The following is a 27,780-nucleotide window of genomic DNA, read 5'->3' on the forward strand; positions in this document are numbered from 1 at the left end:
CCTAAAATATTGTCTTAAATTCCCTATAATCATGTGTCATATCATTTAATTATTATAATTTTGTCTTTAAAAGTCGCAAACTGTTATACAACACTTAATTATAAATGGAAAACACTAAAGAAAATATAGTTATAAGAATAATTATGTGTTTTTATTTATGGTCCTTCATTATTATGTTGTTGTGATATTTCACTACAATAATAAAAATATAATTAAAATCACAAGAATAAAACAACAAAACAGAGAGGTTAACATACTGAAGATATGGTTAAGTTTTCCGTAGATATGTGAAACATTTCAATTATACATATATAAAAAAATAATATTTCTCCTATTAAGTAACGGTACGGTAGTGATTCACTTTACTCTAGATTACTGGTAATGCGTAAAGTAGTCTATCTTCCTTACTGTCTAAACTAACTACAGGTTTATCTTAAGACTATACATTATCCCTCTTTTAGAACCCTACTAAATCTACAAATTATTTATAGTTGATAGAGGTTTCCTTTTTAAGCGCAATTTTTATGATTAACGGTTATTTTCTACCTCTCTTCAGTTACTCTTCATAGTACTTCATATTAAATGCACATTTTATTGTTGCTTTATTTGTTGTTTTTATATTTGTAATTTATTCCTTTAAATATGTTCCCTTTTTGTTCAGTTGTTGTTGTTGAATTGAATTGGCCCTTCTTAATTTTCAACAACATAAAAATTTCCCATGAAATATTCAAAATGTCTACCACACCGAACCAAACAAGTACAAAAAAATGTACAACAAAAGAAGAAACATCATAAAAAGTAGACCTAAAAGGCGAACGAGTAGAAGAGCGAATAAAAAAACTAATAAAAGAAAAGAAAAATTACCAGAATCCTGTAAACAAGAGTAATGTTTCAAAACAGTGGGGTGAAAGTGTTGGGGAATCTCAAAGTAAGGGAAATTTATCGAATATTTAACTAACTAACTAACTAACTAACTAACTAACTAACTAACTATCTAACTATCTAACTATCTAACTATCTAACTATCTAACTATCTAACTATCTAACTATCTAACTATCTAACTATCTAACTATCTAACTATCTAACTATCTAACTATCTAACTATCTAACTAACTAACTAACTAACTAACTGACTAACTAACTACCTACCTAACTAACTAACTAACTAAATAACTAACTAACTAACTAACTAACTAACTAACTAACTAACTAACTAACTAAATAACTAACTAACTAACTAACCAACTAACTAAATAACTAACCAAATATCTATCTATCTATCTATCCATCTATCTATCTATCTATCTATCTATCTATCTATCTATCTATCTATCTATCTATCTATCTATCTATCTATCTATCTATCTATCTATCAATCTATCTATCTATCTATCTATCTATCTATCTATCTATCTATCTATCTATCTATCTATTTATCTATCTACCTATATATCTACCTATCTATCTATCTATCTATCTATCTATCTATCTATCTATCTATCTATCTATCTATCTATCTATCTAACTAACTAACTAGCTAACTTACTAATCTATAGACTAGTCTATGGAGCAGTATACAGACTACGTGTTATTGCAATAACTAGACTATTACCTATTCCATCTGACTAGTTTGTGAATAAGTCCACTTGACTAGTCTTTGAAATACCCACTGGTCTATGAACTATTCCACTGAATAGTGTACAGGCTGATCCATTGACAAGTCTATAAACGACTAAATGGTCTACTATATGTCTATAGACTGCTAAACTTACTGCTAGTCGTTATAGTAGTCTATAAACTAGTTTTTGACTGATTTATAGAGATTAGTCTGTCATTCAGACTTTTGAATTGTTAATAATTAAGCAGTGATCAAGTCTTTTGATTACTCAAAGGATTTTCCTATTTTAGTCTATGGACTAATCAATAGACCAGCTTGTGTACTGGTCCATAGGCTAGCCTTTTGCCTAGTCAATCTACTATTCAATAATCCAGACAAGCTCGATAAGTCTCTTGCCCACCGTACATTTTAGCTTTAATTTTTGCAAAAACTAACTTTGCTAAAAAATTAATATTTATTATATACTTTAGCACAGAAAACTTCTGCAGGCGTATAAAAGTCTATTATTCAGGCCATTAAGTATGTAAGAAAAAACCTACAAAAGCATCAGGCGGTATAGCAAAAAAATATAAAGCCTTCATTATTATTTACGAAACCAAATTTACCAAAGTAAGGAAAAAACATTTAAACCAAATACTTATAAATATGAATAATAAAAAAAATAAACACATATAAAGGAGAAGTTGCCGGGTTAACAACAAGGACTCTTAATATTGTTCGTTAAAATTTTTTCCATTTAAATTCAAAAAATTTTTTTCATGTTTTCTTGGTAGGCGTTTAAATAAACAGACCAATTAATGATGATTAAGCCACATTTAGATTAAATAACATTTTAACATGAATTTAATTGGAAATGTTGAAATAAATTTTACACATTTACAAAGAAATAAATTTGTAATAAAATGGTTTTTATTTTATTGAAGTTTTAGTGACATTAGCTAGATTACTTGGGGACAGTGCATGTGATAAATTAACAAATAATAAATTCGATTTAATTAGATGTTAATGAAATACAGTATTTTTAGAAATTTTAAGTATTTAATAAAAACTTAGCTGGGTTTAAAAGACATTCATATAAATATAGAATATATAGAATTTTCATTACTTTTTTTATTCTTCTACTTTTGTCTTCATGGTCGGTGTAAATTTTTTCTTTATTCAACTTCGTTAAATATCTATTTGCATGTCAATTTCTTAGCAGCTTTCTTGTTGGGCTGGCTGGCGGTTTTCTTACAAGCAATATATATATTTTCTTGAAATTTATTTTCTTCTACTTTTTACTGTAAAAATACCTAAAATATTTGAAATACCAATCGAGAGACCATGTATTTGCAAGTTGGTCGTGTAAATTACTCGTTACGAGAGCAAATAGTAAAATGCAAATTTATCTTGTTGGGTAGAAGATAAATATTTACAAAAAGAAAAACTTTTTTTATTACATATTTTAAATTTGCATTTTATTGTTTTCAATTCAATTTGTTTGAATATGTTAAAAAAAGAAGCATGCATGTCGGCGTGTATATGTGTATTTGTAAATCATAAAATGGTATGTTAAATTAAACGAATTTTTACATGTAAATATTTGCATAAATATATGCACATAAATTTGGAACAGTTTTTGAAGATTTTATATTAAATTGTTTTATTAAAAAATTAAAAATTAAAAAATAATTATTAAATTAAAAAAATTGTTGCATTTTATAAGTTTAATTTTAAAATTTATTAGAAAATAAATAGTCCAGTTCATATTCACAGTTGTATGTTATAAAAGTTTTGTTTTTGTTGTAAAACTTTAAAATTAACCAACTCAGGTACTACGAGTTGTCCATCTTTAAGAGGCTACCCACTGTCTGCATTCCATCTACCAGCACCTACGACTATTTAACAACTTGAAAGCGCCTTAGCTCCAACCACATAAAATTTCATTACAATATCTTTAATAATTTCGGAAATACCAAATTATTTTCAAAAATAAACGTTTCTAGACCATTGAGCGATATCGTTAAACGTCTGGCAAAGATCCAAATTAAATATGGTGGATATGGCATTAAATACGTCTGGCATTAAAGCCAATCGCCGGAAGCCAAAAAAAAATAAATTGTCAGAACTTTATGATATTGGATAGCTCTGGACTGTAAGACTAAATGGCTCTTAGTAGAACCACTAAAAGACTAGAGTATTTATTATACCGACAAAGAGTACCTTCAGCACGAATAAGTCAGAGTTTAATTGGATGGCACCTTACCACATATAGGATTACTTGAACGTCGAATTTAATCCAAATATCTTGGCTACAAAGTTATTTTATATAATATATACCTTAGGAACACTATATCAAAGATTCCAATAGTACCCGATATACAGAATTATTTCCAAAAATAAAACTCTACGTGTAATGTCGTAACATTTTGTGCAAAGAGAAATTTTGCGAAAGTGCTAAATATGGCTTGACAAAACTAGAAGAGTCCTGCGTCAATCAAACTAGTAACCTATAGAATGAAATACCCGATCGCATACCGAAGAAATAAGTTGTTGAAAACTTTGGGATATAAAACAAAACCCTACAACAGCGATGGCTCTAAACTGTGAGACTAAACGGTTTTCAGAAGGACCACTCAATCCTATAGTATGACCCCGATGATCCCGGCAAAAAGCATACAAAAACAAGAAATTGTCTAAAACTTTGAGGTCTGAGGATTAATACTGAAATCTTATGGTATAACCACAGAAAAATTTCCCCTCGGTACGAATAAGACTAAAGTTAGTTTGATGGTACGTGGCCTCCTATAGCATGGAAATATGATTCAAATATCCTATAATTATTTTCATCGATAAGAGTTTACCAAGATCTCCCTACAAACATATTTCATACAAAAAAAAATGTTGTTAGTTTTGTACACAGAGGGAAATAGATACAAATCAACAAAATCCGTTGTCAAAGTATATACATACGTACTAATGATCGGACAAAACAACAATAACGCTACAGTTTGCTACATCATAAGTACACAAAATGTGTTTGGCTAATTGTCGCATTATTGTTGTCTTGTGCAGGCTTTTAATACGTACGACAACACTTTGTAGTGTTGACAACGCAACGTTACAAAGTTGACAACAATCCGTGTAGGCTTTTAATACGTACGACAATACAACAACAATGCATAAGCTTACTACGTTTGTTAACATTTAAACAAAGGATGTGTATAAAATATAGATTTCGGTAAAGAATTGTTGCAACGTTGACAACGTTGCATTGTAAACATTACAAAGTGTTATCATAGGTATGTTTATACTTTGACAACGGAAGTTATTGAAAATTTGTAAAAACTCTGGTGTCAATTTGGTACCAGGAGTGTATAATTTTTCCTCCTCTTTGCACTTTGTAAAAAGCTTGCTCTTTTTTATTGGTTTAATATTGTTTAATTTTTCTCAAAAAAGAAGTTTAATTAAAAGGATCTTTATTACCAGATTATTTATATTTAAGAAAAGTACCATTTGTACTAAAGTACTTTTTCAGTGATTTCTAGAAAAATGTAATAGAAACTAAATTATCCATAATATATTAAAAAGTACCTTAAATAGTACAAACATTAGTTTTGGTACTTTTTGTTGTTTTAAAAAATGTTCCATCTCTTTTGAGAATTAATTATTTCATACTTGTTCTTGTTCAACTAACTACAAGATAAACTTTTATTATCTCGTTTAAAATTTCTTCTTTTAGCATTTTACTAGATTGTGTTTTTTCTTGTCATTGAACTGCTGCAGCAGCAATAGCAGCAACATTTTGTGGCAATAAATGTTAATAGCTGGAAATGAACATTAATTAGAAATGTTTGATATTGAAAAAGTTCATTGCATTTAATTTCCATTATCATTTTATAATACAAAGAAACTTTTTTACAGATAATCTTGAATGCATAATACTTGGGAAACAGTGAGGAACAAAAAAAGAATATTTAAAAAAAATAAATTTACAAATTTAGAATTTTGAATTATTGGCGGAATTGTCATTGATTTTGATGAACTGGTCTTCAAGTTAATTGCTTAATTCTAAATTAAATCATATAGAAGTTTTTTTAATATCTACAAATTCCTAATTTTATTTAACTATCAAATGTATGTATTTTCTTTTATTTCCCCCAAAATCTACTTAGTATAAATATTTCAAAAATTTATGATTTGTTTTCATTTTTTTCTTTGTTTATTATTTATTATCTTTTGAGTCACGTAAACAATTTAATATTTTATTTTTAATTGTTTCTATTTTTATGACCAAAATTTCATATTCGATGATAAGGCAAAAAATTTCTTTGGAGAATTTTGTGATTTAAAATGAAAGTAAATTAAGACTAAATGTCTGATATTAAAGAAAAAAACCCCCCTTAAAGCAACAAATATTTAATTTCACTCAAATTGTGTCAAGAGGTTTTTGTCCGCAAAATTAAAAAAAGCAAAGAGCATAATGTTTTTTTTTCAGAATTTTATTTACTGCAAATAAAATAAAAATTAATGAAGCTTTAACGAGAACATTTTGAAAAGTTTAAACAGCAATAAAATTTCAAGTGTTTTTTTCTGTTTTTAATGGATTATTAATGTTTTGTTTGAAGAGATGATGGTTTCCAAACAGAAAACGCTTTTTTAAATAAAACAATGGACACTCATAGCAATAAATTAATTGTTAATTTATTTTGTTCGTATTATTAATGAAAAAATCAAAAGAACAAACTACAGATCATCACAAACATTCAATATACGCTACAGAACAAATCGAGTCTTATTCGAATAAAGATCATCAATACGTACAATGAAAAAATATCTCAAACAGAATATGAACTTTCATAAGGATATTGGATTTAATAATAATCCAGATTAATAATAGAGATTTTTTTTCAAAACTATGTTAAACCAATATATAAATCCCACAAAATATCAATTTCTACTTATAACATTTATTCGCATCAATCAAAAAATTTTATTTTCTTTATTCCCTATACATATTATTATTGACTTTTAACAATGAGTGTATTAGCAAAGACAAGAAAAAATATTGAATTTCATTGTCAGGCATTTAAACAGATTATGTTCACATAATTTGATCAACATTTTATTTAAAGTGCTTTTATACACAACAAAAATAAGTAAATAAATAAATATAAAATTAAGAAAATTATCGTACCATCACTTAGAGCAAATTGAACTTTAGCCAACACATGTATAAGTAAATCTCTAGATTATCATAAATCTATAGAATAAACGAAATAACTGCAATATTAAGGTACAGCAAGAAATTAAATGGATAAATGTTATTTAAGTATCTGTCGTAATACCACAATAGGAAATTAATATCTCCAACTAATATTAATTAACCAATGTCACCGAAAAGAGAGAACAACTTGAACTAATCTAGGACTAACCTAGAACAGAACTAGAACTAACCTAGAACAGAACTAGAACTGAACTAGAACTGAACTAGTACTGAACTAGAACTGAACTAGAACTGAACTAGAACTGAACTAGAACTGAACTAGAACTGAACTAGAACTGAACTAGAACTGAACTAGAACTGAACTAGAACTGAACTAGAACTGAACTAGAACTGAACTAGAACTGAACTAGAACTGAACTAGAACTGAACTAGAACTGAAATAGAACTGAACTAGAACTGAAATAGAACTGAACTTGAACAAGTATGAGACTTTGTACATAACTCAATTTCCTATTGGGTCATAATCTCATATCACAAATACACATATATTTTTTTCATATATCTCTCTTATATTGGCCATATGCTGGCAATATATTTCTTTTTCGCCCCAATAGTTTGTAAAACTTTTTCAATCATAAGTGCTACAATTTACACTTTTGCCTTTTGGATGTTGAATGAAAAATATAAATTGTCCTTTTTTTCTCTCCTTTTTGGCATAAATTATTTTCATATTTTTTGCTATTTTAAACAAAAAAAAAGAAAATATTTTTAATATGCAGCACTAAATATGTTGTTGAGTGTGTCTCTCTGTCTATCTGTCTTTTAGTATCTTTGTGGTTAAAAAAATTTATGCATATAAAAGCCAATGGCATTTTAATGTTACTTGTTCTCCTGTTCATATTCTTTTGTTTTTTTTTTTTTTTTTTGAAAACCCCAACTCAACAGCAACTTTAGTAGAACAAAATATCAACATCATCAACAGCAGCAGCAGTAGTAAAAACATTATGAATCTTTATGCCACTAGTAATTTAGTCGTTGTGTTGCTTGCTGCTATTATAGCAGGGTTTGGGGCTGTGGCATTTACTGCTGTCATTGTTTGGGGTGTAATGATAGACTTGTATACACAAACACACACACACACTTAATGTGGCCCGCAGTTGTTCCTTCCTTCTGTTGAGTTTTGTAAAACTATAGTCGTAACTTTTGTTATTATTTACTGTTGTCTTCTCAATTGTTCCACAAAATAATACGAATGACGACGACAGTTAGTTAAAATAAAACAAGTAAAACTAAAAATATTTATTTCCAAGGAGTGAATATAAATGTGTTTATTTGTTATTTAGTTACTGCAACCATAAGAAAACGGAAAACGGAAACGGAAGTGTTTAGCAGAGTAAAATAACATGAAAAATATATACAACACACACACATACACACGCACACACAGTAGAATAATATTAAAAAGAACTTTATTTGACATTTTCATCATCAACTAGCAGTTTGTTTAAGGGAAAACTAAAAAAAGATCTAATCTAAAAGAATAGTGTTGTGGTTAAATGAATGAGAAAAACGGAAAAGGACATAAAATGTTTTCTTAATAATACCAGGATATTTATTAAGTCAATTGGAAGGAAGATTTACTTACATATTTACTACGTGAAATAAAAGCAGAATAATTTTTATATGAAAGGGAATTAGGAAATAGGGTTTTTATTTTGGAAGACTTTTTGGGATAAAATTTACTGAAAAGGAATTTTTTTGGAAAATATTTTCTTTGTATATCTGCCTGTCTGTATGTCCATATAAAGCTTGTTAGCATAATATGATGATATTAGGTACATAATCTTCTTTTGACCCAAGGACCCTGTAGCATCTGAAGATAGTTTTAAAGAAATTTAAATGACGCCTAATTTAATTCTAGCCCCATACAAAATCCCCTTCAGAAAATTACTTAAGGTTAAAATTCACTTATAAACACTAATAACATCATTAAATTATGCAAAATAACATTGAAGTATTTATTATACACGCCTGGTACTAAATTGACACCAAAGTGTACATAATTTTTCAACAATATACCTTATCAGAGAATGACAATACTCTGTTGTTAACGTTGTCAACAATTCGTTGTCGAATTCTAAATTTTATGCACATCCGTTGTATAAATGTTAAAAAAAAAACGTTGGATGATCAACCATTGATTATATAAATTTCGCTACTTTTTCGCTTTGTGTAGAAGTTTATTTATGGAAATTAAAAATTTTAACAAATTTTTCTTTTAAACATTTCACCTAGGTGAGAAGGGTATGCTTAAGTTTGTCATTACGTTCGTAATTTCTACAATATAATTTTTTGGATCCTTATAGGTAGGGGTAGAAGACTCCAGACATCTGCGTGATTCGATTATTTAATAACTCTGTTAGACATGCTTTCGAGAAGATCGAAATCAGAAAAATCGGTCCATAAATGATGGATATATGAGCAAAATTCCGAGAAAACTTCTGAAAATTGTCATCCAAAAGAGACAATTTATTGTATGCATTTGGTTGCATTGCGCTGTGTACTATGTTTCATATGTTTGGGTGTCTGTTGGATTCGTTGCGTCGTGCATTTTGTTTTTTTTTTTGTGGATTCTGTTCGTATATTTGGATGCATGATGGTTTCATTGTGTTCTGTATTTTGTTTTCATTTTTGTGTATTTTGTTCGTATGTTTGAATGTCTACTCGTTTCATTGCGTTGTGTATTTCTTTTGTGTGCCTTATTTCGTTTAGCATTGTTGTTGTGTCTTTTGTTTTACTATTGATCTAATAATGATACCTAGTAAAAATAAAACGAAGTACTTCCAAAAGAATTACATTTTCACCACTTCAAAAGTGAGAGTGACTTCAGATGTAATGAATTTGAAGTCAAATAAAAAGAACACCCCTCCAATGACAAGTCTGCGTTAAAATTATCACTTCTTCAGGTCTTTTTCAGTACTTCTATGCAGTAAATTCTACTTATTTTTCGATTCTTTGGAAGTTCTTTTTTTTGCTGGGTATAGTCGAAAAAAATATATATTTTTTTAAATTTAGTATTTATTAAAAACCTTATGGTGAAGGGTATATAAGATTCTAAACAGATAGAATAAAGTACTCTTACATCTATTTCAGAAAAAGAATTTTTAGTAGAATTTGTATGTGTTCTCGAAAAAAAAATTTCTCAAAAAATCAAAATCCCTTAAAACAAGTGCGAAGAAAAGAGAAACCCTAAACGTAAAGCATCTTTGGGATATTTAGATAAATTATTTTGGCTTTGAAGTTCAAATACCATAGAATCTCATTTAATACCATAGTTTATCTGTGAATTTGTTATTTGTATATAAATTGTGCTAAACAAACTATTTAATCTAAATTACTTATGGTCAACAGTCATTTCTAATAATGACAAAGATAAAGTAGCAATAATGATTTCTTTTTTCTTTTTTTCAATAATAAAATTTTACAAGATTGCAGATATTAAGCAAGGAAAAAAAACATTATAAGAAATTTATTAATTAAACAGTTTTCTTTAAATAAAAGCCGTTTTATAATGACCCAGTTTTAAATTAAGTCATAAGATTTTGGTTCTACATATTGTTTAAGGTTATGTAAAGCCTCTTTTATTTAACTAAAGAATAATAATGGCAAATAAAAACGTGCCATATGTTACTGAGTAATAAAAAAAAACATACAAATTGTTTCGGTAATTAGAAGTGCTTTATGAATAAAATCCTACACATGTTTAAACACCCTTATTCAATATCTACACACGTAGGCAAATATGAACAAACACATACACACATACACCTAAATATACATACATTTAGGCTCCATTTAAAAAGATTTAGCCCGCATAAAAGATGAACAAGTATAAGTAAAAAACCACATCTGTATGTTTACCAAATAGCACGCGTGTGGTTCCTTTCTTTTTATTTGTTTTCAGTTATGTATGGGGTATTGACTGGGAGATCAAGTTATATGTTGTGTCTATATACATTTGTATGGTTCCCTAACCATTTTAAATTTAATTATGCGTTAATGTTTGTAGTCACATACATACATATTCATATGAAATATATTATTGTTAAGAAAGGGGGCAGATTAAAGTTCTTAAAGTATAAAATTTAATTAGTAAAATTTGTTCAAGTAAATTCTCTAAACAACCCAGCAAAAACTCGGTAATGGCTTGTACTTAACCACTTAGTTTTCAAGGACTACTATTTACCATGTGCATTACTTTTAAGCACTCTTATAATGACTTACATATAATGAGATACATAAGTAATGTAAATGTGGTGTGTTTACACACACAATAATAAATTTAATTTTCTGTGTAAAAACTCTTATTGGACAGCGAACTAACGAACAAGAAGCAAAGGTTTGTATTCTGTGCTTATTTTCTCGTTATTTTCAAGTACTTATTTAAGTAGTGATTTTTAAGCGAGCATGGTACTTGCCTCCAATGTCAATACTAGTAAAGGAGTAAATAAAAGCGGATATTTTTCATAAAGAAGATGAAAGACCCTTTATTGTTTTCCCTTATCTTTGCAACTGTGATAGTACTCATTGAAGAAGAGCCCAAGCATACTTGCATGTTTGCCTACTTTGGGTTATAAGGTGTCTTGTGAGTTTATCAAAATATAAGTAATTTTGTACTTTTTTTCAAAAAGTACCTTTAAGTTTCTAAACTGTACTTTTCATGGTAATCAATTTAATTTTTGGTAACATGTTGATTTTTGTTATATTTTTATGACTTTCAAAAGTACATTAAGTTTCTAAGTAGTACTTTTTCATTGCTAGCCATTCCATTTGTGAAAAAATTTTGAGTTTTGTAATGTTTTTGAATTTTTCAATATAATTTTTTCTAGATTTTTGATATATTTTTCTAATACTTCTCAATGTAGAAATATGTAGTTTTTTGTAATTTATAAACGTTTTAACATATTTCATTCTTTTCAATATTTAGGTACTTTTTTTCAAAAGTACCTTATGTTTCTAAATAGTACTTTTTTGTGGCTACCATATACATTTGTATAAATATGTTTGTTAAGTTTAGTAATATTATTTTTGGAATTTTCTACAAAATTCTTTCATTTTCAGTATATAGTACTTTTTTTAAAAAAAAGTACCAAAATTTATTTAATAGTCTTATCTATTTAATTATTAAATTTTAATACCCTTTTCTTCCTTTGTACTTAAATGACATTATTTTACAAACTTTTTTATTGGTTTGCAAATGTACTCTAGGTACTCAAATATTACGTTTTTATAACGATCATTTTCACTTCCCACAAAAATGTCAGTTAATCCCTTTTCATTCCATATCTTTCTTTTAGCATTTCCTACAAACTTTTGATAAATTGATTGATGATTATGTAAGTCATTTCATAAAAAGCTTCGGTGCTACCATTAAGATGTTTTTAGACACAAAATTGTTTTTGTACAAAAGTACTTGTGTGATTTAAGAAAATCTTTTTTTAAGTGAGTAAAAATAACTTAATTACACAATCACGGGTATTAAGAACATTAACGGCAATTTAGGAAAAAAAGTATGTTTATTTTGGAGCTGAACATAAGACAAAAGGGAACAATTTTCATTTTAAATATATAAATAAAATAGGGAGGGTAGGAAGAACATGTGGTTAAATATATATATTCAACAAAATGAAGTCAATCAACCTGTAGCTACAGCAAGCAGATGTTTTAAAAACATCAGCTGGGGAATGGAAAATTTAGAATAGGCATTTATTTAAAAAGAAACATTTTGAAATGTTTCCACAACAATCTGTCAAATTAAGGTTGTCTAAAGTAAACTAGACAATTGTTTTATTTACAACATTTTACAATGTCTTGTAATCTACAAAAAATTATTATTTATCTAATTGTAACATGACAGGGCTGGTCAAATAATTTACTCTAATTAAAAATCTTTTAGATTTCTCATTTTTTTTAAACAATTTGTTTTATTATCTATTTCTATGTTTTTCATTTATTATCTTTAATTTCTAATTTTCCTTTTTATGTTTTTAGTCAAGAAATCATAAAATTCTTGATATTTTTAACATTTTAAAATGTTTAATAAATAATGTTTTTAAACGTAGCATAAAATTTTAAACTATAGCATCAAAAAAGAAAGAAAATCTGAAATGTTTAAAACTGTCAAAATTTATGACAACCAGATGACAAAAATATGAGCCATTATAATCAGTATGAAAAGATTAAGGCGTATTTGTTTTTTTTTCATATGTACATATATTTATGTCTGTCACAAATTATTAACTAATCAGTTTAAAATTAGACAAATTAAAACAATTTGTAGGGCAATAATTTTAAGGCTTTTAAATAAAAGTGGCATAAAAGTTTTCATGACATTAATTAAAATTAGAAGATTACTTTTTCTGAATGTTATATAATGAACTTATGTAAACAATACTCTACTCTAGTCTAGTATGTAGTATATTATATTCTATAGTCTCGTCTAAAGTCTAGTCTATAGTCTAGTCTGTAGTCTGGTCTAGTCTGTAGTCTAGTCTATAGTGTAGTCTAATTTATAGTCTAGTCTGTAGTCTAGTATATAGTCTAGTGTATATTCTAGTCTATAGTCTAGTATAATCTGTAGTCTAGTCTACAGTCCAGTCTATAGTCTAGTCTATAATCTAATCTGTAGTCTAGTCTATAGTCTAATGTATATTCTAGTCTATAGTATAGTCTATAGTCTAGTGTATATTCTAGTCTATAGTATAGTCTAGTGTATATTCTAGTCTATAGTATAGTCTATAGTCTAGTCTATAGTCTATAGTGTAGTCTATAGTCTAGTCTATAGTCTAGTTTATAGTGTATTCTATAGTCTAGTCTATAGTCTAGTCCATAGTCTAGTATATAGTCTAGTCAATAGTCTAGTATATAGTCTAGTCAATAGTCTAGTATATAGTCTAGTCTATAGTCTGGTCTATAGTCTAGTCTATAGTCTAGTGTATATTCTAGTCTAGTCCAGTCTGTAGCCTAGTCTAGTCTATAATCTAGTCTGTAGTCTAGTCTATAGTCTAGTCTGTAGTCTAGTCTATAGTTTAGTTTGTAGTCTAGTCTATAGTCTAGTCTGTAGTCTAGTCTATAGTCTAGTCTGTAGTCTAGTCTATAGTATAGTCTGAAGTCTAGTCTATAGTCTAGTCTATAGTCTATTCTATATATAGACTGGACTAGTCTATAGTCTAGTCCAGTCTATTCTTTGGTCTAGTCTATAGTCTAGTCTACACTCTAGTCTAGTCTGTAGTCTAGTCTGTAGTCTAGTCTATACTCTAGTCTATAGTATAGTCTAGTCTATAGTCTATAGTCTAGTCTATAGTCTAGTTTATAGTCTAGTCTATAGTCTAGTCTATAGTCTAGTCTATAGTCTAGTCTATAGTATAGTCTATAGTGCAGTCTATAGTCTAGTCTATAGTCTAGTCTACAGTCTAGTCTATAGTCTATTCTATAGTCTAGTCTATAGTCTAGTCTATAGTCTATAGTCTAGTCTATAGTCTAGTCTATAGTCTAGTCTATAGTCTAGTCTATAGTCTAGTCTATAGTCTAGTCTATAGTCTAGTCTATAGTCTAGTCTATAGTCTAGTCTATAGTCTAGTCTATAGTCTAGTCTATAGTCTAGTCTATAGTCTAGTCTATAGTCTAGTCTATAGTCTAGTCTATAGTCTAGTCTATAGTCTAGTCTATAGTCTAGTCTATAGTCTAGTCTATAGTCTAGTCTATAGTCTAGTCTATAGTCTAGTCTATAGTCTAGTCTATAGTCTAGTCTATAGTCTAGTCTATAGTCTAGTCTATAGTCTAGTCTATAGTCTAGTCTATAGTCTAGTCTAGTCTATAGTCTAGTCTATAGTATAGTCTAGTCTATAGTCTATAGTCTAGTCTATAGTCTAGTCTATAGTCTAGTCTATAGTCTAGTCTATAGTCTAGTCTATAGTCTAGTCTATAGTCTAGTCTATAGTCTAGTCTATAGTCTAGTCTATAGTCTAGTCTATAGTCTAGTCTATAGTCTAGTCTATAGTCTAGTCTATAGTCTAGTCTATAGTCTATGTCTAGTCTATAGTCTAGTCTATAGTCTAGTCTATAGTCTAGTCTATAGTCTAGTCTATAGTCTAGTCTATAGTCTAGTCTATAGTCTAGTCTATAGTCTAGTCTATAGTCTAGTCTATAGTCTAGTCTATAGTCTAGTCTATAGTCTAGTCTATAGTCTAGTCTATAGTCTAGTCTATAGTCTAGTCTATAGTCTAGTCTATAGTCTAGTCTATAGTCTAGTCTATAGTCTAGTCTATAGTCTAGTCTATAGTCTAGTCTATAGTCTAGTCTATAGTCTAGTCTATAGTCTAGTCTATAGTCTAGTCTATAGTCTAGTCTATAGTCTAGTCTATAGTCCAGTCTATAGTCTAGTCTATAGTCTAGTCTATAGTCTAGTCTATAGTCTAGTATATAGTATAGTCTATAGTCTAGTCTATAGTATAGTCTATAGTATAGCCTATAGTATAGTCTATAGTCTAGTCTATAGTCTAGTCTATAGTGTATTCTATAGTGTAATCTATAGTCTAGTCTATAGTGTATTCTATAGTGTAGTCTATAGTCTATTCTGTGGTATAATCTATAATCCAGAATAAATTCTAATGTATAGTTTAGTCTAAAGTCTAGTTTATTTAAACTCTTTGATTTTCCTACTTCCAACTAATTTGCAATTTTACATTTTCTTGAACATCCTCTCTGTTTTTGCTGCTTGCTTAATTTCAAATAAGATAAATCACATTTATTCTACGTAGAAGGAAACTTATGTAAATATTTATCCTTGAACTATGAGCACAGCAACCATAATAGCGCATGAAAAATGAAGAGAGCGTATAAAGATTTGTTTGAATTTTACAAAGTTATAAATGAAACTATGCGTATAAAATTCAAATAAACACTAAAAAGGCTAAACGACCATCACCAAATTAACCCAACAAGCATTTTAGATTTACTTAAATGCAATAAAATGTTTCTAGTTCTGTCATCTGAGGGTCTTATGCGCGTTTCCTGCCAGAGATTGGTTTATATTTTTTATTTTTTAAATCTAAAGATTATTGCTTGTTGGGTATCTATATTCAAAGTTCATACTCATTTCAATTTATTTATATTGCTGCAAAAATTTCATTATGTATGTGGTCTTTGATAGAAAGAATGTTAAGATATATAAAACGATATAAGAAGATAATCCATGAACGATTCATGGAATTTAATATTTTTAATAGAACCAATAACTCTTTAGAATTTTTAGAACTTTTAGCTTATTGCTTAGTGAAGACTTATGAAAAACTTTAAAGCTTTAAAAAATCAGTTGTTTCTCAGCATTTCTATTTATTGAAAGCTTTTTATAAATTACGCTTTCTACAGAAAGCTTTCGACAACATGTTAGTCTTTTCGGATATACGTGTTATAGAAAACTTTCAACAAACTCGATATTTGTCTAATTGTTAACCACTGTCTATGAAAGATTTGGATAGTGATTATATAAAAAATTTCATATTTTTGTTTCCATTTTGATATGAAAGCTCTTGAATAACTCTTTACAAATTTGTAGATTAAAGTATTTGTATTTCACCTTTTTAATTTTTTTAGGACACTTTTAAAGAACACCAAATATATGCTTTGAATGTTGAAATATATTTCTTTCTGAAATTTTCCATTTGGGATTTTACACAATATTTTTTTCTCCTTTTACTTTTATATTTAGTACTTTTAATACTTGCTTTTATTATGCTGTATAATTTTATATTAATGCAGAGTGAGAGAGAGAGGGAAGTTCGTTAAAATTCATACTTTATTTTTCTTTTCTTGTAAGTTGCCCTTAGTAACCAGATACAGAATTCGAACAACAGCAACAGCAGATCCAAGAAAATTTATCGACATACATACCAAAAAAAAGTTGTTTCATGTATATGAAAGCGAACACATAAAACTAGATGAAAGGACATTGAAGAATGTCAAAAGGCGTTGTATTTGCCCAGATACAAGATACATACTTACATACATTTATACATGTATATATGTATATATGTAAACTAAATAAATAACAACTATACGAAACATACATGTCATGTATGTCTGCAATGGAGTTCCAGCAGTTTGGAATAGATGTCACTAACACATTTGTTTTATTTTTAGTATTCAACAAAGGTTAAAGTGTCTTCATCCAAGGTTCCCAGACCTATAGTCTATTTTTAAGTCTTGATTATAGTCCAGTCTAGTATATAGTCTATTCTATAGTCTAGTCTATAGTCTAATCTATAGTGATCTATAGTCTAGCCTTTATTCCAGTCTACATTCAATTCTATAGTCTAATCTATAGGTAAGTCTATAGCCTAGTCCATAGTGGAGTCTATAGTGTAGTTTATATTCTAGACTGTATGTTAACTAAATAAATAACAACTTATAAGAAACATACATGTCATGTATGTCTGTAATGAAGTCCCAGCAGTTTGGAGTAGCTGACACCAACACTAGTCGATAGTCTAGTCTATAGTATTATCTAGACTATAGCCAAGACTATATACTAGGCTATAGACTAAACTAAAGAATAGTCTATAGTCACGTCTACAGTCTATTATATAGTTTATTCTACAGTCTAGTATATTGTCTAGTCTTTCGTCTAGTTTATAGTCTAGTCTATAGTTTGGACTAAAATCAAGTCTATAGTTTGAACTATAGACTAATCTATAGTCTGGACTGTAATAATCCTAAACACAAGCATGCATACGTATGTTTAGGGAAAAGTGATACATTGATACCGTGCAAAACTGTTGGGTATGCTGTGGTGTAGTTAAAGGATATTTATAAATATCTCAAACAAGTATATAGTTTTTTATTTAGATTTATTTCTTATTTTAACTTGTTGCATGTACACATGAACATAATACTTACATACATACAAACATATAAACATTCATACATATGTATATATGTACATATACATATAATAATGTTGTGGTTGATGTTGCCTCTAACAACAACAACGCTTACGAGTAACAACTTTATAAATAGTTTTTGTAATAAGGATTTAAGACGACAACCATTACAACATTTCATATCCTTATTAGATTTTCAGACAAATGTATATAATTGTATTTATATGTATATGTATGTATGTCAACGATAGTGTTGCTGCTGTTACATATTAATAATAATAATAATAATATTAGATATCCTATTACAAATATTTAAAAGAAGAAAACGAATGAAAAATAAAACAAAAATCCTTGTATAACACTATGACATGAAAAAGTATTTATACGTGTTCCTGTGTAAATTGTTGCGCCTCTACGGCAGGGGGTTCATGGGGAGTTTTTGTCATTTTAGTATGATATAGAGGAGATAATTTCATGCAAATATTATTTGCCTTTAATTCTACTTCCTAACAATTTATAAGTTCTTGTTTATTGATTTATTGAAAAGCAGTAAAAGTAAAATGTATTTAACAGAGTTTGCTGCGAGGCAGGAAAAAATTCTTAAAATTTCCATTGAATGTCTGTGGAAAAGTTTATTGTGCTTTTTTTTCAGAGAATATTTAAATAAATTTGTTCGTGTTTTATAATCAAAAAAAAGGAATAATGTTTAAAAAGAAAATATATCAAGAAAAAGACTTGTAGTTGTGTGAAGGAGTATGTTTATAGAATTTGTAATAAGCTTAGGGCTTAAAATAAAAATATACCTATTTTGCACTAAATGTCCAGAGGGGACTTTAAAATGGTAAATTTTTATAAATACAAAATTAAGAGAAATTTAAATTAAAGTTCTTTTAAGCACATATAAAATAATAATAATATAAAACTTGTCTGCATTTTTCAAAACAATATTCCAAACTGAGCTATAAGCCAACCTATAGCATGGACTAAAGTCTTGCCAATAATTTGAATCTAGACAATAGTCTTGCTTATAGCCTTGCATATAGTCCAAAAAATAGTTTGAAATAAAGTCTGATCCAGACTGTAGACTATATTATTATTCAGACTTTAGATTTCGACTATAGTTCAGACAATTATTAAATTATGGGCTAGACTTCATTGAGACCATACATAGATCTTAGTATACGCTAGATTATAGTCCAGTCTGCAATAAAGTTAAGCCTATAGTCTGATCTGTAGTGTGTTTAGTCTATATACTGACTATGTTTTAAGTTTGAACAAAATTTTTGCCTATATAAACTGTATCATTTGTAGATTTCAAAAAAAAAAAAAACATTACATTCAATATTCTTTTAATTAATGTCAAAACATGTCTAGACAAGTTTTTTTTATTTTTTTACTTTTCTCAAAACTTTTACGAAACCCAACCCAACGAAATCCTTAAACATTTAATTGACTCTAATTAATCTTATATGATAAAAAGCTGAACATGAGTAATTACAACGCATAGACGACAAATTCTTGTTACCACACGAACCCAGACAACAATTAAACAAAATATATTTTAATCTAAAACAAGAGGCTGATGATGATGGAAATCTATATTATTTAAATGTTTTGCTGTTATCAAGGATATTCAATATTTAAAACACAAGTATAGCGTTTGACCGTGGTAATATAAAAAAATGTGTGTGTGTGTTGCAACTATATGAACAGAAAAATGTCAAGGTTTTTGCATTTAGAAATTTCTTTGGTTGTTTTTTTTTTTAATTTCAAATAAATACTAGATTTCTACTTACATTTTTCCAAACTGGCATTACAAAATTTCAAAGCATCATCGAGTAGATTTAAATGCATATAACTGGTAGCAGTCTCATTGATTTTTTTCGCCTGCAAATCGGCACCCCACCATTTCTCCACTAAACGTCGTACCAAAACATCGGGCATAAATTTCATATTATCATTGGAACTGTTAGAACGTAAGGCCACACCACTGGTAGAGGCGGTAGAAGCCATGGTAGTAGTGGCCGTATCTGTGGTACAGGCTATAGTAGTGGTAGTAACGGTGGTGGGTGAGGCCAAAGGTGTGGCAATGATTTGTAGGCGTGGCAAATCATGGAGAGTGGTAGAGGAGGATGAAGAAGAGCTGGTGGCAGACAATGAGGTAGTATAGGAAGAAATTGTTGAAGCATATAACGGTTGTTGATTGTGGTTATTGTTAACCAAGCTATTGATATTTATATCCATACTGGTAGTAGTGGTAGTGGCTGTTGACAGAGTTGCAAGGGATGTAGTAAATTGTAAGGCTTGTTTGTTTTGACTTTGAAAGCCACTACTGTTAAAGTTGCCATTGTCATTGATGCTGCCGCCAAAGTCATCCTTTTGCCAGCGTGGAAATTTAACATGACAAATGTTGCACATGGTTATGGTTTCACAACACTGACGACAAAACGTGTGACCACAATTGGCGGTCACTGGACAACGCAATACATCACGACACAGGGGACACAGTAAAGGGTCAAATTCCTCAGGCATTTGATTATTATTGGCTGCAGCTAGTTCTCGTGAGGGTGAGTGTAAATCCAAATTACCACCCACAGCTGCAGCTAGAAAATCTGTACCTAAATCCTTTAATTTTGATGAATGTTTGCTTAAACCGGACGCCGCCAATTGCCAGTTAAAAACATTAGAGGCTGACGAGGAAGCGTATTTATTTCTAAGCGGCGTTATTAGTTTATGTTGTTCACTATTCCCTGACTTGGAGGTTATGGTGGTAGCCTTTATGGCATCCATTTCAGCATCCACTAAATCTGTTTTATTTTTGGAATTTGAGCTCAAAATGCGTATGTGCTCTAAGAGAGCAGTGGCTAATATATTCAACTTTTCCAGGGGTATAAAACCCTCAGGTTGCTCACTGGCAATGAGAGCATAAATATCGAAGGCCTCCTGCAAACGACCATGTCGCGCCAAAGACTCTCCCAATAAATAGGAAAGTTGTAAGTTATTAGCCGTTTGACCGGCCATTAAAGAGGGCGTTCTCAATTTTATATTTTCATTACTGCGTCGTGGTCTTTTCGCCTCTTCATGGGTAGGTGCTGTTGATGCAGAGGAACCCGAGGCTGCATTCGTTTTTAAAGATTTGAGGCCTCGTTTGCTGGCCAAAGCCCCCTTAACATAGAATCCGTGAGAAAGTGGCATAGTGTCGTGGCCCAATACCTGTGTTTGATCACGTAAGCAGTTGTTGGTTCTTGTTGCGCCTAATGTTGCTGCTGGCGTTAGTACAACTGCCGTTGTTGTTAAGTTGTTGCTGTTGTTTCTTGAATCTGTATAATTGTAGCCAGCAGCTGCGTTTACCGTTGCTGCTGCTGTTCCGGCTATAGATTTGATTTGTAGCAGAGAAGAATTGAATTTTGATTCTTTATCATCAATTTGAAATTCCGAATAATTTTCTTTAATTAACAAGTCCGACGTCGGTGACACTGAGAGTACGTAACGTTTGTTGGACTTATTTAGGAGTGTACCAGTGACAGAGCTGGTAGTAACACTTAACGGATGTTTTCTTTTCTTTTTTATTTGAAATTGCTCAGTAGCACTTTTAGACATTATACACAAATTTCCAAGAAATTTTTAATTATTTTTTCTTACAATTTTTTCCACCAATAATTTAAAAAATAAAATTTTTAAATTAATTGCAATTATTTTCTTTTTTACAAACACATTTTTTTCTTTTTTGTTACAATAATTATATAACCTTTTTATTGATAGAATGATTTTTCTGTTGATGCACTTTTGATTTTAAATTATTTTGTTTATCACTTGTATTTTTAGATTAAATTTTTGATCCGTTTAATTTGAAAAAATACTAAAACTTGTTTGCTCCCTTACGCTTTATATCCGTTGTACATTCACGACAGACTGCATTCACTTTGAAACCGTCTTTGTTCCGTTTAGGTGTTATATGTTGTTGATTATCTGAAAAATAAAACACAACAAAATAATGAGAAAAAAATAAAGAATAAATTCGAAAAATAAAACACAGAAAAACAATGTATTTTTTGTTTGGAAAAAACACAAAAACAAAAATTTTATATCAACAACAAATATATACAAAACACACTTTACGTAACATTAGATTGAATAAAATTATATGAGAGTTCGTACGGAAATTCATGCACACAAACATACATTCATAAATACAAATATATACGTCTATATGTGTATTTATTTATCAATAAACTAAAAAAACAAGAGTAATATTTGTTCCCCAAAATAGAGTTTTAAGAGTGGAGCTTGCATTTGCTTGTGTAAGTGATTTTATTACGAGTAACATTTTGGAGTCGTTTTCTGATTTATTCTGAACAAAAAATCATAACATTAACATGTAAGAGTCTGATTACATCAACAACATTACAATTCTAAGTTACATCATGTTATATTTGATAATTTGTTTAACAATTACAACCTTATTGAGATTCTATTTGGTGAAAATGAAGAGTTGCCAGTAGTAAACAATATTCTAGTTCAGTTCAGTACTAGTTCGATTTAAGTTCTGTTCTACTACAGTTTTGGTTCAATTCCAGTTCAGGTTCATTTCAAGTCTAGTTTTTGTTAAGTTTCAGTTCAATTTTGGTTCAGTCATAGTTCAGTTCTAGATCAGTTCTAGTTCAGTTATAGATCAGTTCTAGTTCATTTCTAGTTCTAGTTCAGTTCTAGTTCAGTTCTAGTTCAGTTCTAGTTCTAGTTCAGTTCTAGTTCTAGTTCAGTTCTAGTTCAGTTCTAGTTCAGTTCTAGTTCAGTTCTAGTTCAGTTCTAGTTCAGTTCTAGTTCAGTTCTAGTTCAGTTCTAGTTCAGATCTAGTTCAGTTCCAGTTCAGTTCTAGTTCAGTTCCAGTTCAGTTCCAGTTCAGTTCCAGTTCAGTTCCAGTTAAGTTCCAGTTCAGTTCCAGTTCTCGTTCTGTTCCAGTTCATTTCTATTTTTGTTCCGATTAGTTAAAGCACCGATTCGGTTATCACCCTCAGCTGATTTTTTTTACCAATTTCATACACATTATGGCAACACTAATTAGCGTTAAATAAGCCCCTTCTGGTGATACTTATACTCTTTTCATCGAGAATAATTCTCAATGCCAGCAAATTCTCTTAAAAAACTTTTTGTTTACTTTTTCACAATATCTCTCTTTTGTTCAAATTTTTTCTCTTCTATAATTACTGAGAAATATTTTTATGTAAACAAACACACTTTTTGTTGTTTTTATTTTTTAGTCGGGGTTTTTTCTTTGGTAGTTCCTATTTTTTCTTGTTCCTGCTGTTATATGTATTATAGTGTTTATATCTGATTTTTTTTTTGACATGTTTCTGACATGAGTTTTCTGTAGTTTTTGCGTTAATATGTATTATATTGTTGTTGGTATTTTGGCGCGTTCTATTAGATACTCGCACATTTTTAGATTGACGCGATGCTGTTAAATTGTTAAAAAAATTGTAGTTGTTTGCTAGAGTAAATAAATGATAAAAATATCGGATGCGTGCGCCAAAAAACTTTGATTATCGGTCGGGGTTATTTAACACTTTATTAGAAATTTGTTACTGTTTATATTTATTTTTTTATTATAATATTTTTGTTGTTCTTTTTTTATTATTAATTTAATTTTTTTTTTCAATGACTAATAAAGTAGGTAATAAAAAATATTATGGTATAAATGGGGTGGCCAGGTGGGTATTGGTGATTAAGGAATTCTATATTGTCAAAAATTCTGTTTATTATGGTTTTATGTAAAATGTCCTGGGTTTCCTTTTTGATCCAGAAATTATGTGTAGTGTGGTGAATGGAACTGATAAATTGATCGACATCTCGAGTTTGCGAACTTTGCTGAACTTACTTTTGGAAAACGAAACATTATTTTCCATTAAATTTTTTTATTGAGCATTTAAAGTGTTAATTTAACAAAACTTAAACTTAGTTCTATTTAAGCTTAAAAAAATACAACTACAATCATAAAATATTAGACAGCAACTCATTAAAAATAAAAACACAAAAGTTAATAATTGCTGTCTCTACCAAAATAAATTTAAATAAAAAAAAAAAAAAAAAACGTTACGTAAAATATTTAAACAATGTTGGCAAAAAAGTATTTCATTCAAATGTTTCGTAATATATTCCAGCAAAAGTATTTAAAAAAGAACTCATATCATCAACAAAGTTAACATTAACAACCCCTAGAATACCCCAACTAAAACTAACAAACAAAAACAAAATCATATAAATCTGGAATCTGGTCATTAAATATTCTCTTAATGACAGAGAACTGTTCACAGTAGAGATTCACAGACAGCAAACTATGCGGCGGACCTGTCATATAAATATTTCATATAATCACATCTATCTAACAACCATCGTTCCCATATAGTATTGCATAATATTAATATGAAAATTAACACTGAATCACGTAGACGAGACAATAAACGCAAAAAAAATGAAAAAGCAAATACAATTTAAATCAAATTCTAACAACAACAAAAATATCACATCAAAAGTGTATTGAATAAAATGAAATCAAGAAAACCAACAGATACTTTATTCATTGCTGTTGGTTCTACTATCTCGAACACATTTGCTTTTGTGGCCGTTGTTTGAGGTTGGGCTGCCTTAAGTTTGATTGTGTTTGGTTTAATATCAAACAAAAACAAATCTCAATTAAATTGTGAAATAAAATAAACTGAAAGAGAGAGTACATGAACTAAGAATAACAGAATGTAAAGGAGTACACTAATTAAAGAAGAGTAATTAAAAGAATGGATGAATATTGAGTTTAAAATGTTTACCTTGTCTGCCACAACAAGGACCATCTGTGCTAAAACTGTGTATGAACATCACAAGCATGAAATAGGGCTTAAGTCGTACTAGAATAGGGCTTACTCATGCGTCAATAACCTTTCGGACTTCTTTGGACAAAACTGAACCTGAACAGACACAGAATATAAAAGAAACTTTTAAACACCGATCCCAAATACATAGAATGTCATGGTGAAGCGGAAAATAAAAGCTTCTGTCGATAATAGGCTGTGTTTTTGCAACCTCACTGGAAGGCCTATTAACGAAGGCAGTTTTCGCCTTTGTGGGACGTTTAGTCGCCTTCCTCGGATCTCTGCCGTTTAGGCGCCTCCGCAGCAGACTTAGTCACTTCTGCGTTGGCTGGAAAGGACTCAGATCCTTTTATCTCGCCATAATTGTTCAAGAGACGATTTCTCGTCCTTGGGCAATGCATTGTTGGCGCCATGACGCTAAACACTGCGCTCGGCGGCACGCCGGTGTGGAAATGCCCTACGTGAAGGAGTTTTGTGCCGTTGGCTGACTTTTGATCAGCTAGGGCTACTCTCGCAGCTGCGTAGGTAGTTGCCACGACAGACAGAGATACGTCGCCGCTGTAAGGTCCCTACTCACAACTGAAGGTTTAGTGAGGGAAATTGGTTTACAAGCAGCCAGTTTGGGACGGGTTTTGTTGTTGCTCCAGAAGCTTGCGAATTAGACATGCCCGGTGCTACCACCTTACTAACTCGGGTTCCGGTAACATTCGATTCACCACAGCCCGGTGTCGCAGCCGTGGAAATATAATCTCCGGAGTTTGTTAAGCCCCGATCCGGATACGAAGGGCATTCTTCTTCTTGTGACATCATTGGGGGTTGTTTTGCGTATTTTTCGCCTACTGCCAGGACACAAAGCTGCCGTCCCTCTGGGATCAAACAGACCATCAAGCCGCCCTATATTGGAATAGATGCTTGATGGGTTTCGGTCATGTACATTTAAGTACTGGAATCCACTAGGGATTTAGTGGGACTGCTCTATCGATTGCCCTAACTCAGTAATAAGAGTATCAATCGATAGAGAGTACTGACAGACCGCAAAATATGGAAAACAAAATATGGGAGGGGTAGTTCTTAGTATCGTGCTCGTCCTATGACCCGTCATAGGTCACCCGTCGTAGGCAGAGCTGACTCCGTCAGCATGGCCCATAGGATTCATTGCACTTAAGCCTTCACATCGCGACAAGATTTCTACCCTTCATGAAACTAAGGGGCACCATATTTCCATAGTAAAGATTTTAAATCTTGCATCAACCTTTACCATTTCTTAAGGTAGAAATCTCAAGGGACATGTCCTACATCCTGCAATATAAAGTGGAATATCCAAATATCTTGCACAAAAAAGATCATGATTATTTTTTCAACTGATGGCATACCAAACCGAAATGAATTCGAAACTTAGATCTTTATAAGTCAAACATTAAGATTAAAGAAGGTCGTCGTGTATTTGCATATGATATGATGGTGCTCAATTCCAAAAAACATTGATATTGTCCTGCACACATCGATACTCCAATAACATATGTCGTTTAAAATCATTAAAAGGCGAAAAAGTCTAAATACCTTTAAGTTACTGACCTGTCCCACATTGCTAGTCAATGAATATTATTTGTTTGACTGTTAAAATCATAGAGATATTGTGTACGTGCCAGAAAACATGTTTGTGTGTGAGAGGATTTGTTATTTTCTTTAACATTCTGATTAGATACAAAATGCTCTTTCTAAGAAAATTTCAACTTTTTCAATTGCGTATCTGCAAAATACAAACAAATAACAATCCGTTACTCTTAAATAATACGCTCTATACGAGATATTTATCTCAAGGAGGGGGAATTTTCAATTTCATTTCAAAAGAACGCTCTCTGTTTGTGTAAACTGAATAATAGAAGAAGAAATAGTGGAAAATACAAATAAAAACAAATTATTGTTTTGACACAATGCGCACGTTTTTTTGCTAAAAAAGATAAAAGAAAAACTGAAAACAGCAAAAAAATTTATTGTGTATTATTTTGCCGGCATTAGAAACAGATAAAAATACGTGTATAATTATGATGGCAAGCAGGCCATCAACCACATCAACAACCATGCCCATGCCACCAACTCTTGAACAGGCGATTTTTTTTTTCTTTAAGCATTTTGCCAATGTTTGTTATGTAAACATTTGATTCTTTTTCATTTAAATTCAAATATTTAGAACAAAAACAAATATTTTTTGTTCATATCTTAAGAATTAAGAATATAATTTACACTCATACAATAGGAAAACCGATATTCTTAGAAAATTAATCAACCGACAACAAAACTCAATAAAGTTTATTTGTTTTTGCCAATATAACATTTAGTATTTGCGAATTCTATTCCAAATTACCAATAGATTTACAAATTTGCGTCATATTGAAAATTGTTTGTGTTGTTTATATTGCTTGTATGTTCAAGTACGTTTGACAATTTAGCATTGACCCAAATATTTGTTTACAACAAAATTTTGCCAAATTAGTTCAGGGAGACAAGGCAGTCTCGGAGACATACATCCATACATATGCATGTACATATAAAGAACATGTGTAAACAAATCGCATTAAATGATTTTGTGGACATAACGTAATCCTAAACGACATGCAGATACTGATTAAGGTCTTTAACAAATTTACATTACTTTTGTTCTTTTAAATATAAAGTTTATGTATTTAATTTTCTTGGAAATGTTGACCCGCCAACAAACCTGCAACAAATTATTCACTTATTTTAATTGTTAAATTACTTAGATGGTGGTTGAGAAAACAAATTTTAAGTGAGTTGAGGTATGTGCAAATGCAAACAGTGGAACCTATAAGTAAAAATGTTAGTTTCATATAAATACATGCACACGCATACATATGTATGTATATAACTCAAGAAAGAAATTCTTTCAAGTTTTTTTCTGTTATTGTTCTAGTTCTGTTCTAGTTCTGCTCTAGTTCTGTTCTAGTTCTGTTCTAGTTCTATTCTAGTTCTGTTCTAGTTCTATTCTAGTTCTGTTCTAGTTCTGTTCTAGATCTATTCTAGTTCTATTCTAGTTCTGTTTTAGTTCTATTCTAGTTCTGCTCTAGTTCTATTCTAGTTCTGTTCTAGTTCTGTTCTAGTTCTGTTCTAGTTCTGTTCTAGTTCTGTTCTAGTTC

The 27,780-nt window shown here is 30.0% G+C and overlaps 1 protein-coding gene across 1 annotated transcript in view; it reads right to left on the minus strand.

Moving 5' to 3' along the window:
• LOC111685496 overlaps nt 1-27,780 on the minus strand; it is a 73,676-nt gene that overhangs the window by 36,102 nt on the left and 9,794 nt on the right. Inside the window, exon 2 of the mRNA XM_046950993.1 lies at nt 19,562-21,734. Within this exon, the coding sequence (XP_046806949.1) occupies nt 19,562-21,365 (1,804 nt within the window). The 5' untranslated portion in view covers nt 21,366-21,734. The remainder of the gene's footprint in view (nt 1-19,561; nt 21,735-27,780) is intronic.

This window comes from Lucilia cuprina, chromosome 5 (genome assembly GCF_022045245.1).
Source record: "Lucilia cuprina isolate Lc7/37 chromosome 5, ASM2204524v1, whole genome shotgun sequence".
NCBI lineage: Eukaryota > Metazoa > Arthropoda > Insecta > Diptera > Calliphoridae > Lucilia > Lucilia cuprina.